This window comes from Echiichthys vipera (genome assembly GCF_963691815.1).
Source record: "Echiichthys vipera genome assembly, chromosome: 8".
NCBI lineage: Eukaryota > Metazoa > Chordata > Actinopteri > Perciformes > Trachinidae > Echiichthys > Echiichthys vipera.
In genome coordinates this window covers 26,344,898-26,358,595 of record NC_139833.1, presented here as the reverse complement: position 1 = coordinate 26,358,595, position 13,698 = coordinate 26,344,898, and the positions used below count along the sequence as shown (strand labels likewise).

Here is a 13,698-nt window from a genome sequence, read left to right as displayed (position 1 = left end):
CAGAAATAGTTAAGGATCTGGTCTGAGATTTTTTCCCGATTAAAAAACGGCACCGGTCCCTCCTCCATCCTCCCCTCTCCTCCTCTCCTCCCTCCCTCCCTTCCATCTCTCATTACAACCAACGCTACAAGACCCCACCACAGAAAAATCCATAGCCATCGATCCCTGCTACCAGCCGCGGTCGCCACAATTATTCTTGAGGAGGAAACGTTGGCGATAAATTACATGTGTGCTTTTCATCTGCTGCTCTGTGGCGGTGAGCCCTCTGAGGACCTGGGTGGGGACGGCGAGGTAGGGTAGTAGAAGAGTGACGTGCCGCTGTCAACACTGGAGGATGAGGATGTGGCTGCCCCCCCCCGACCACAATACAACCTTCTATTGACTTCATTTAATCCTGTTCACCCTTAAAAAGGTGCATTGGTTAGCCGATTCGCACAGGTTCACTTTTCAAACCCATCGTAGCTGGCCTTTAAAGGAACAATGTTTTGATATAAATGAGTATCATTTACACTAATAAATGACAAATTTATATGACAAATCTAGTGCCAGGCATGCCCTAAAAATTACATTTCCTGCTTATGTGTCTGCACTTAGAGCCCTTAAACTTTTTGGCATTTTGAATATTGGCTCATTGCTTCTTCTCTTTTATTCCCATGATACACCTCAACCCCCGCCACCCTTACTGGAGTTAAATATGCGTTATTTTGAGACAATAAAAGAACTTTGAAGTCAAAATATACAACCTCTCTTTGCATGTGTGTGTGAATATATATTGTATGTTTTATATATATATATATATATATTTATATATATACAGTATGTGTGTGTGTGTGTGTGTGTGTGTGTGCGTGTGTGCGTGTGTGTGTTTTAAATAACCCTAGAGGCGTCTGCATGCAGCTATAATTGCCTCCCTCATTAGTTATGTTTTAGCTGGAGCGGATGGGAGGGCAATTAATTTTACCGCTTAATTTTTGACACGGAATCCGCTGCTGTATTGATGTGCTCGCCATTTTGGGTCTCATTTTTCAGGGAAATTAATTGACAAAGTGCGAAGATTTATCAGCATATCGCCAGATTAAGCGACAAACTGAAGCAATGAGGAAATCAATTGTGGCCCTGTCACTGTGTTCAACCTTCCCCTGCCCCCCTCCCTCCCCACAACGCCCAAGAGCCTGGGAAAAGCTGGGTGGGTCAGATGCAGTGCGCTTATTTATTTATTTGAGTCGCTCATTCATCAGCCGTTACAAATGACCCTGGCGGCTGACGACCACTGAATCCCCCACCCCCGACCTCCTTCCCCTCCCTCAGACACGACCGGTGGGTGAGGAGGGAGCGATTAACATAAAAAACACACAAATCACAGAGGAACAATGAATCCCGTTAGAGGCAGGAGACGGAGACGGTTAACTTTTTTTTTTTCTTTTTTGGGGAGGGGGGGCTCAGCATGTGACAACCAGCAACTCTATCCACAGGACGGTGAAATGGGACATTTTCTGGTAGTCACTCTTTGCTGTTGGTTGTTTGTTCGGCTCCAATGTGGTCAAGGATGCAAATGCAAAATATGTATATGTATGTATATAATATTATTGAGTTTGCATTTATCAAGTGTTTATTGCTGAACTGACCATGGGCTAAGTTCCGCCCTTCTCAGTTACTATTGTACTACGCCTTCTCCATTCTCACATGGCACATATGCAGTTTACAATAATAACAAAGGGAGTTTACCATGCACAGTTTTTGAACTTGAAAAATAATGCATGGATCCAAGACTAAGGTTGTCACAATACCAGAATTGTAAGCTTCGGCTTAATACTAGTACAAAAAAAAATTATACTCTATACCTAGGCACGCAAAAAATGTATCAACAACCTGTACAGAGTGCTGTTACAAAAGAGGTTGCTTCTAGACAGCAGAAGGGTACTTTACAACATTTTCTACGAGGTGCACCTGAATTCACAATACGTTTTACTGTTTACATACTGTAGGTCGCAGGGAAGGCAAAATGTTTCCACACTGGTGACTTCAGGTCTGGCAGAGGCCATGGCGTCTGGAAAAGTGCAAGTGCAGGCTGCTGGTAAGCTAATGTTAGCCGCATGCTACCGCCAGTAAGCTACGCAGTGTCATCTGTGTAGTTTGTGATGTGCTTTTTTTTACAGCTTCGCAACTTTCGATGTTTAATTGAGGAAGATCGTATCGTTTAAACACAAGGTTTTGAAGAAGTTCCGATCGTTTTGACAACCTTACCTTGGACGGAGCTCCTCATTTCTCTCCACCAGCCACCAGGGTGCTGTATGAAACTAGCCCTAGCACATTTCAACAGCTGGGACTTGCTAATTAAGCTAACATAAGCGCCATTACTTAATTGTAAATATATCCATATCTTTCATATGCCGTATCTGACTTTTTAGTGTTTTTAGCTGATTTGTTTTAAAGCGGGAAACCTGTTAAAACATTTGACGGCCTGCCACTATAAAGTTCTTGGTAGAAGGATAGCACTGTGTATCACCAGCTCCAGTACAAACTCCCCAGTTAGTCATCATCCTGTGAGCCTCTACATAGCCCGCGCGCGCACGCACGCGCGCGCGCGCGCACGCACGCACGCACGCACGCACGCACACACACACACACACACACACACACACACACACACACACACACACACACACACACACACACACACACACACACACACACACACACACACACACACACACACACACACACACACACACACACACACACACACACACACACACACACACACACACACACACACACACACACACACACACACACACACACACACACACACACACACACACACACACACACACACACACACACACACACACTGTACTGTAACTCACATCCCCTCCATTACTGACTGTTCTGTTCCCTGGAAAGATTAGCTCAACTTTAAAATCTCCTACTTATTTTACTAGTATTGCATCTCTGTGCTCTGAAGGAGACAATTTATCACCTTTAAACAGATCACACACATGCAGATAATATTTCAGTGTGTCAGGTTGGCTGCTGGAATGTGATTGCAGTGATTGTATAGCTGTAGCTCACCGTCCAACCCAGCAGCAATTACAACTGGCAAAGGAGTGTCGTAGGTCACAGTAGAGCAAATTATGTTAGCTTTTTTGGGTGTTCCTAATCAAGTAAGGTCTTGTCGCTCACTAAAATGAGGTTGTTTCAGCTTCAATCTTAATTATCTTACAGTATTTTCATGTTTATACTCAGTCACCCTTGATCTTTCAAGCTTTCTGATTTCATCACTTTAGTGTTTCCATCTCAATCACTTTACTCACTCTCTTCAAGTCTGTGTTTCCTCTGCCAAACTCACACAAAGACACACAAAGACACACACAGACACATAAACCAGCCTAAACCTCTCCAGGTGACAGCTAGGTGACAGTATGATGCCAGCTTCCTGATGGGGAATGATGAGGGCTGGAAACAAATGAAAATAAAACGTCTAATTATGTGAGAGGCGCCTTGACGTTACATCACTGTTAAAACACATTTAAAATAACATCCAGCAAGTCTTTCACTCTCTCTCTCTGTGTCTCACACACGCACGCATGCACGCATGCACGCACACACGCGCGCACACACACACACACACACACACACACACACACACACACACACACACACACACACACACACACACACACACACACACACACACACACACACACACACACACACACACACACACACACACACACACACACACACACACACACACACGCGCACACACGCACACACGCACACGCACACACGCTCATACGCACGCACACACACGCACACACACGCACACACAAACAGCAGGCACCCGTGACGGATGGAGGGCTCTCCTGCAAGCGCTCAGTCAGACTGTCAGGCCACTGGCTGCTGCTGCTTCTGTCATTGACTTAAAAGGGCATCAAGGAGCCGTGTGTGGGACATTACTGAGGCCGAGGGGAAACTGCTGGGCTGCAGCATAAAGACACTTTCAGAGAGCCTGACTTGGGCTCCTATCGAGGGGCTATTATTCAAGACAGTATCCTCCCACCGCCCACCGCACCATCTGTCTATCCAAAGCTTTTAGTAGGTAAAAAAGCACGACTCAGTACAGTCCCACGGTGTACTGTACTAAATGTGCAGAAATAAAAAGGGTTGGATGGAACCTGAAAGAAAAAAAATACACAATGACAATAGCCACTGAATTGAATATTAGATATCATGTTTTCTGTTTCACCGAGTTATCCTCGAATCCAGTTTTTCTGTATTCAATTATTTCTTTTTTTTCACAATTTTGCAACATAGGGGAAAAAACACTGGGTTTGTGGAGAACACACTTGGTGACCAGATGGATTTTGAGGAAAAACACATGAAAACCAGTTGGATTGGGGAATACACACTAACTTTATTCCCTCATCACGAAACCCTCCAAGTCCGGAGGATGGCAGACAGAAAAAAATAATATTGAAATCCAAACATCTCTCTCCTTCTGTGTTTGGGTATCTAATGTCTATTCAAACATAATTGGTGATATTTGATAATTTTGAAAATTGACAACATCAATTGTGGTGGTCCTATCAGAATCAGGGGGTAAGGGTTTAACAATCTGACAAGAGAGACTGCAAAACCACCAAGAACTAATTCTCGACTTTCTCTGGATGTCGAAAATCCGTACAGATGGACAAGTCATGGCTACCATCGGCCAAAAACGTGTGTATGTTTTTTTCCCCAAACAAAGCTGTGAAGATTCATGAATAATGTGAGATTTTCACAGATAACACATAAACTTTGTTAAATAGTCTACAGATATAAAAGAATAAAAAGTAGATTTTGTCTCATCCAAGTATTGTGGTTCTTGTTAAATAACCCTTTGTCTCGCACTTATTAAACACTATTTGCCTGTGAAGAGAAAATCTCAATCGCTGTTAGGAGTGTCAGTCAACGTGTTGGAGGAATACAGCAGTAACGGCTCACGGTGGAGGTTACCCGCTCTCACTGTCTCACCTGTGTGTGTCCTGTAGTGGTCCTTCATGGCCGACAGGTTGAGGAAGGCGTAGTGGCAGGATGGCCAGGCACACTTATACGGTTTCTCCCCACTGTGTAGTTTCATGTGGTTGTTCAGGGCCCATTTTTCACTGAAGGAGCGCTCGCACAACTCACATTCAAACTTCCTGCAGAAGAAGAGAGGCAGAGGGGAATGAGGAGGAGGGAAAAAAAACAAGAGTTATTTACTGATCCCAAAGCTGACGTAAAATGCTCGACAATCTACCCGGTGAGAGAGGAAATGGGGGTTGCTGGATACTCACGCTCACAGCCACAGAGCACAGGGCCGTATGACTGTGTGCTGTACATCTACGCCCACACTCACACACACACACACAGAATGCAGTTGGCTGCTGGTGTGTCATGTCTGTATAAGCAGGCATTGATTTTTCTGTCCTGGCCTGCCACCTGCACCATTTATTCTCTGCTTTGCACCAGGACCCAGAGGACTGGAGAAATTCTGTTACAGTCTCACACACACACACACACACACACACACACACACACACACACACACACACACAAACACAAACACACACACACACACACACACACACACACACACACACACACACACACACACACACACACACACACACACACACACACACACACACACACACACACACACACACACACACACACACACACACACACACACACCCCCCGCAGGGCCAGTGGGGAGAATAGAGTTCACCTGTCCAGCATCCCTGACCACTTAGCCGGGGCTAAATGAACAGTTAGCAACATTTTACCTCCCGCCTAGCTCTTAAGGCTCATGTATCAGAGCTTCTCTCTACCCTAACTTCTCTACAAACAAGTCTTTTCAACCATCACGTAATTAACATTACATGTGGTGTGCGTCGTTCTGCTGCATTTTGCCAAAAGCCTCTTTTAAGACAAAACGTGACTACTGGATATGCACATGCATGGTGTTCCTTCTGTACCTCTGTTTATTATTCATACAGACACCTACCACCCAACAAAAGCTGTGTTTTTTAGTTGGTTGTTTTATTTTTTACAATGTGTAGGACGTTTGCACCTATATTTAACTGCTGTATTATCAGGCTTCAAAAACACACGGAAGTAAAAACAATAGAAAAAGCCTGTGCTTGAATTAATCTTTAGCCCTGCGCTATAATTTAGGCACAGAATGACTAATGTGCGAGTCATAAACAAATGAAGTCGGGTTTTGGGGAGCATTCGTCTTGCAGCGAGGGCCATGTTATTTTAGGGAGGGCGGCTGTCTTTAAGTCCTGATTGTGTCGCTTAATCCCCGTGGTATCTGTTTCATAGCAAGCAGCATGACACTCACCTGAACAAATAATGACTCCAAGCAGCATGTAGCATGTGTCTGAATCAATAATTCAAACTCATACATCTTCCTTACTGGAAGAAGGGGGGCAAAGGAGAAAGAGAGGGAGGGAGGGGAAAGAGGGAATTAAAGACGGGGAGGTGGAGAGAGCGAGAGATAGAAAGGAAAATGTGTTCTGGCTACCATATCAATCTATATGTTCCATAAAGATGAATCTAAATGTGATATGGATGTCATCCTACACTAGTTGAGAGGACATTTTAAGCTCACTTACCAGAAAGGACGGAGCGGCTTTAAAATGGCGCCTTTATCACCTGGCTCTAAGCTCAAATGCATATTTAAAAAAGTTGTTTTCCTCTTGCTCTCGTATTTGACCAACACATGTATGTCTGCATCTTTATTTCCTTCCCTTTCCCTCCTCCCTGCGGTATTCGTATAGAACAGCCCATCGCCCGGGCCACCATGGGAGAGGTAAATAAGATGAGTGAAGAGATGCTATCTTTTATTGTAAGCATTATGCACAACACTCCTGCTTTATGAGCTAAACGGGCCATTGTTTATCAAAGGGCGTAATCGCAAACTCAGGCAGGCAGGCCTTGACGTGGGCACGCAGCATGCTGGGATGGAGGGAAAAACGAGAGAGAAAAAAATAAGGCAAGAGGAGGGAAGATGAAGGAGTCAGGGCTGGCAGAGTTGACTATCAGTGGGGTTTTTGTAAGGATGAGAGGAGGGTTTGCGTCTGTTTTTATGGGATCAGATGGAGTGCTTTGATCTTGTCCCCGCATGTCAGATCCCGTCACGATCCACCGTCTCGCCCATACATATGCATACTGCCTCTAAACAGCCGGGCACCATGCAAAACACACCATAGGTAGGAGGTAGAGGGAAGACAGATAGAGAGAGAGCAAAAGAGAGGTAGAGTGAATTTGTGTATGCATGTGTATAAAAGAGGGCGAAAGGGAAAGAGAGACCGAAGTAAGAGAGAAAGTGAGGTCTGCCAATATCGTTTTATGATGCTTTCGAGAACTGAATTTAAAACCAACAAAGCAACCACAATTAATTCAGAAATGCTTTCAAAGCAACCCGTTTCAGATTCCACACAGCCTGAGAAAGTTTTGAAACTCTTACTTTTTAGGATTTTAGGAATGGGAAGTAAACTGTATGTCTATGAAGCAAAGGAAATAAGAAATGAATGAACGTGTTCAGCTTTCAAATCTACATGTGCGAGTGTGTACCACGCTCCTAAAGTAACATAATCTCATGATATGTTGATATGATTTTATATTACAATATTCTTTAAACATGCGTACATTATCAGTTGAAGTACCGCTATTTTTAGGGCCTTCTGGTTGTATATTTGCACATTTTTCAAGAACCTGCAGGTACCCAGGTGCAAGAACGATAAACTAGAATTACAACCTTGTGGTTTTATGCTTCCGCCAACCAGTCACGCTGCAGTTCACCTCCATGCTTGTCCAGATTCATATAATATTTGTAGAGAAGAAGACTTTTAAACAATGAAGGAAGACTATTAAGTCTTGGCGAAATGGAAGAATTCTAGCTATACTATATTGACATGAATGATTCCACTGAATAATTTCCTGTGAGAAATATGGTGTCTTTAGTTAAGAGACTATTTTTACTAACTGATAGAGAGCTTTGTCACATAGCACTGTTTCCACCGCCGCACCAACGCAAACCCCAACAAGGCCAGAAAAATCGTATCTATGCCAGTGTTTCCCATATGAAAATGCAGTGATGCACCACTATGAGTCCAGGCCAAAGCAGTCAAGGCCCCCACCCTGTCCTCGTTGTCATTTAGGGAGAGGAAGCGAAGACAGTGGACTCATACAAGTACCTTGTCATCCAAATCAATAAAAATGGACTGGACTCACAGCACTGAAGTCCTCTTCTGGAAGGGACAGAGCAGAGTGTTCTTCCTGAGGAGACTCAGATTGTTCAGTGTGTGCAACAGACTCCTTCCAGAGCCCTGTTCTTCGTGGTGGTGTGCTGTGGCAGTGGCATCGACACTTGACGGCAAGAAAAGCTAGCGTGACGGTCAGGTTGGAAATGGCAGAGAAGAAAACGATGGACAAACTCAAAGCCATCTTTAACCCTTCTCACCCTCTCTACAACGAGCTGTGGCAGATTGGCAGCTCATTGCAGAGAGAAGGATGAAGGACATGAGCAAAGCCTGGGAGCCTTTCCTCATCCAAGTCCAGGGTCTAGGTCAGAGGATGTCATTTGCTGTACAGACTGTGAAGCCCCTTGAGGAACATTTTATGATTCAGTATATATAAATAAAATTGGTTTGACTTTGTAAAGTTTAGCAGTTCTAAAAGAATACAAAGCTGTAGCCATGAGAATGGTCAATGCTTCAGGATATTACTTTACCACACCCAAAATTAGTGTCACCAGTTCAATATCTGACAAAATGCTTCTCCTTCTGTGCCTGAGTTATTGCGTTGACAAATGGCTAGAAAAGTGAATTTGCAGAAAATGAAGTGGACCTTTACACAATATTCTCCAATCTTCACTGTTATTATAGAGAGGACCCAGCTGTGACTGGTATGTTTCTAGTTGGAGTCCAGTTTGTTGATCACAATTAGCTGATATTTCACATCAGATTTTCTGAGGAGAATGAATGAGCTTGTTATTATCATTTTAGATGATGTCATTGAGTTCACAATATCTCAATATCTGATTTCTTGCAGAATTTTTTTAGATCTTTCAATTCAATTAAATTCAATTCAATTTTATTTATAGTGCCAAATCATAACAAAAGTTATCTCAGATTTAGTGAAGTTGACATTTCTGGATATTAAATGCCATCACTTTATCATTTTATCCTATAAGACATGCTTGTCAAATGTTGTCAAAATAAGCTAATGAATTCTTGCGTTATAACCCAAAAATCTGTTTTGTGAGGTCACAGGGAACTTGACCTTAGACCACCAAATTATCATGAGTTCAGTGCAAGTGGACGTTTGGGCAAAAATTGAAGACATTCCCTGAAGGCGTTCCTGAGATATCCCTGTCACAAGAATGGGCCGCACAAGCTGCAAATATAATGCCTCTAGCCACGGATGTTGCCGGCAGACATAAAAATATAAGTCAGAAAAGAGGTGAGGGGCTATTAATGACGCTATACATTTGGAAGTCTAAAGCACATTTACATTACATATACAATGGAATAGTGACTATTTATTATAAAAAAAAGTATGGTACAGTACATATTATAACAAAAGAATAGTTGTGTACACATCCATAAAACTTCAGAGGGAGAGGTGCTGGACACCTGCACACTGACTCGACACACTTCCTCAGGCAAAAATCCCATTTGAAGGCAACGACATATACACGACTAAATTGCTGCTGATGTTACAATAACTTACTTACACTCATGTGTGTCTAATCACAAGATAAAAAAAATGTATTAACATGGAGTGCGATTTTCAGAACTTTAGAAAGCATGCATCTCATTCCCTTCACATGGGCATTTGCCTGAGGAGGAAGTTGTGTTGAGCCGAAACATCACCAATAAAAAAGGAGCTCAATGATTTCAGTGTGCAGGTACCTTTCTGTTGTGTCCATGTTCAGATTAAAAGCTGCTTTGAATCCACAAAGCATTTCAGGTCTCAAATTCAAATACACACTTTGCCACAGTCAAAAGATAGCCCTTAAATGGAGGAACTATATTTATATTTTTTTTTTTGCATTGACTGCCCCTTGGCTTTTTCACACAACTAACAAGTTCTGGTCAGCAGAGGCCACAGTGGGAATAAACTATAAACTGTGAACAAGTCTTATTTCCACGCATTATATATCTGCTCCTCTTCCTAATGCATCTCTCCATCCCCCTTTCTTTCTCCTCCTGATCACGAAGCAAGGCAACATGATTGACACCCTGCACATATTTATTCAATGACCCAGGTGGGCCTCTTGTCTGTACGTTCACAAAGCTGCATGCTGCTGTGCTATACTGTCACTTATTACGATATCTATACAGTGGTGCGCTCCTGTCATCAGTTCAGGCATATAGGGCCACTGTCAGAACATCAAAGGCCACACTGGCCTTAATTGTGAGATAAATCCCTCAGGAGCAGTTACTGTACCTCTAACAGAGGTTGGAAAAAAAGAAAAAAAAAAGACCTGACTCATTACCACACACTCACTATCGCCCCCAAGTGGTGAGGTGGTGCTTGTTGAGGGGGATCTTGCAAAGTATGTTGGGAGTTCAGTTTTGTATGAAAAGAAAGCAAAAATAGATTAAAAAAGTGATTCATATGTCCCTCTAACCCCACAAGTCACTGCATCCGGCATTAAATATTACTTTCACTGATGTTGTTGTAGCTTAGGGCTGTGTCACCAATGTTCCTCCTGACTGCAAGTTTGGTTTTATGTTGCATAGCATCCCCACTAATCAATTGGTATATATTTGTTTTAATTGACTGGATGAATTGTGCTGGCCTTTTGGACAGCTCAGGATTCCTTTTTCTGTTTTTTCGTGCTGTGTTGGCCAGTTGGTGAGAGGGAAATAATACGCCAATGCTCTTACACTGCAACACAAAGACAGAAAGAGAGAGAGAGAGGCCGACTCTCGCCTCAAGCCAAACTGACACAAACAGACAACTTCAAAGTGAAGACTGTTGTTTATTTGGTGAAGGGAAAAAGGGGGTGAGAGGGAAAAAGGGAGAAAATTTATCTGATATGCAACTGTCAGGAGAGCATTTTCACATGCAAAATAGCAAGTGAGTGAGAGAGATTACCTAGAGGGAGGAACATGACAGCATTCACTAGGGTCAGGATGGATCATCATCCTCAGCCACCCTCCCTCCCCTCGTTCTCTCTTTCTCCCTCTATCTTTATCTCTCTCGCTCTCTGTTTCCCTCCCTCCTTCCTTCCGTTTTCCCCTCCTCTCCTTTTCCCTCTCATCCTGTTTTTAGACTCCATCACTCTGCACTTCGACAAACCGGCAGCTTAAATCCAGACTAAATTAGCTGAATGAAGATTAAATCATTTGGCCCTGAGCTCTCCAAGATATTGGGAGGAAGACTGAGTAAGCCTTAAATGGTGTCTGACGGGGTTCGGACCTATACATGTGTCTGAGGAGAGACTCTTCCTTCAATGGAGGTCAATTGAAACCTGATTAGAGAGGGGGTGTTGGGTAAAAAATGGGGAAAAGATTAAATTTCTGGGACAAGTGTTTCCTAAGTAGGGACGCTGGCTTCGTTATTTTTCGTTTGCCTGCACAATGTCCACCGACGACAGGCTTGTTCCCGGGCTAAGATATCGAACCGGCCGACATCATCGCTCACGGTGCTTAGGAGAAATGCTTTAGAACGTGCTGAAGTCAATGTGGTCGGTGGGCACACAAATCAGATTCCTGGAGGGTGCTAGTTTAACATTCACACAGACATCTCTGGCCTGCTGCAGTACATACAACAACTGAACAAACGCCGCTGTAGAAACAAGAGCAGAATCTCTCAGGAGCAAGTCCAAGAATTATCCCAACAGCAGGGCATTTTAAAGTGAAATATCTATGGAGTTATATCATACTGAGACCTGCAGGAGCGTACAGCCAGCATGTCATACAAAACAACAACTAAAACCTCCATGAAGAGGCCACATGTGTCTGCGGAGTATTGTAGATGAAGCTCCTCTGAGAGGAATGCTGCTGCATATGACTGCAATATAAACAACAGCACACAACAGAGATGCTGCTGCTGATTTATGTTTACCTTCAATCCCGGGAGAAAGAGGGGGAGGAGAGAAAAAAAAGGATAATGAAATAAATAATAAAAGACCAGGCCCATCAGATAAGCTCCTGTTTATCCTGCTGTAGGGCAAATACAAATTGTCAATTTAATGAACACGGTGGACGTGATGAAAGCGGGGTGAAGGAGCCTCCTGCCTGACAAACAATCAGGAAATGTTATCTTAATATTGTTGCGCTGTTATTCAGCCCATAACTTAGGGGGTGGGGAGAGGCCATGAGGAGGAGGAGGTAGCATTGAGGGGAGAGGGGAACGAGGGGGAGCAGGAGGCACAAAGGCCAAGTCCCTCTGTGGTGGCCCTGTTATTGCCTGTTTTTATTATGAGCCATAGCTCAATAGTCCCAAACACACTTTGAAACACACAGGCCTAAATTTGAGCCTGGAAAGTGTGCGCACACACGCCTTTGCACACATTACCATAACGTTAAATTACAAGAAGTACTTTTTTGCGAGAGACTGAAACAACATGATTCTGAACAAAACACCCTGAAATGATCTTTTCCTCTGAGTGTATGCACGTACTGGTGTGATGTCTTGTTTCCAGACTCAGTTAATTTAAAAGCGTAATAGGTTTTTACGGATATCGGATTATTAATCAAAATGTTTCAACCTAAAAACTGCAAATCAAAGGCTCCAAAAAGCTTTGTGCTGAAATTAGCAGCGGCTGAAAAGTACTGGAAATCTGATTTGTGTGATGTGGTTTGGTCAAAGGCCTCTTCCCCGCCCCCCAACCATCCTTTAAACGGCACTTTAAAAAAGTGTCCAGATGCTTCACAGCTCAAAGTTTTTTTTGTAAGTCTTGAATTTAAAGCATTGCAATCTGAGCAGCCACCAAAATTAACTATTATCTCCATATTTATATATTGCCGGCACTAAATTGCGTCAGGAAGAATTACTATCAACATGAATATCTGCAACAATAACTCAGCCGCAGTGCTGAGGACAGGATGCTCTTTATCAGGCTTCTGATAGGCCTTAAATACAGCACAAGGCAGCCATATCAGAGCATTTTCTCTCTAATATCAGGCCGCATTAGCACCTCGTAAATCAAATTACACTCCTAGAATTTCATTAGGCTCACCTGCCAGCACTGCTGTGCTGCAGAAATATTTATGTTTTTATGCTACGATTGTGTGCTTTCAGGTACACAAAAGGGAAGAAAGGGGGGGTGAGTGGGAAAAAAATGGGTGATAAACCTAATTATCTTTTAAGAATAAAGAAAGAATGTGTCATAAATTGTGGCGATCCTGAGGAGAGCTGGCATTTTCGAAGCCTGTGGGGCTGAGAGTTGGGGGACAAATCTGCTCTGCTGTTTACCATCTTTAACCGGGGCTAGACTCCTGCAATCCAATTAGCAGCTTCCCCAAATTCGCTCGAAACAGAAATCAAACAGGATGATGTATGACACCGATCACCGGGCCCTCGACAACAAGCTAATCTGATAAAGTGAAAGCAAGACTGCTAATAGTGCAAATACTTGTTTAAACTGGATCCAAATGTTAGGATGGGAGTCTTTGTTATCTAATTACCTCAAAGGAATTTCACATTGCT

The 13,698-nt window shown here is 43.2% G+C and overlaps 1 protein-coding gene across 1 annotated transcript in view; it reads right to left on the bottom strand.

Moving 5' to 3' along the window:
• Positions 1 to 13,698, bottom strand: part of znf407 (zinc finger protein 407) — a 153,096-nt gene that overhangs the window by 57,507 nt on the left and 81,891 nt on the right. Inside the window, exon 5 of the mRNA XM_083919194.1 lies at positions 5,017 to 5,183. Coding sequence (XP_083775320.1) covers positions 5,017 to 5,183 — 167 coding nt within the window. The remainder of the gene's footprint in view (positions 1 to 5,016; positions 5,184 to 13,698) is intronic.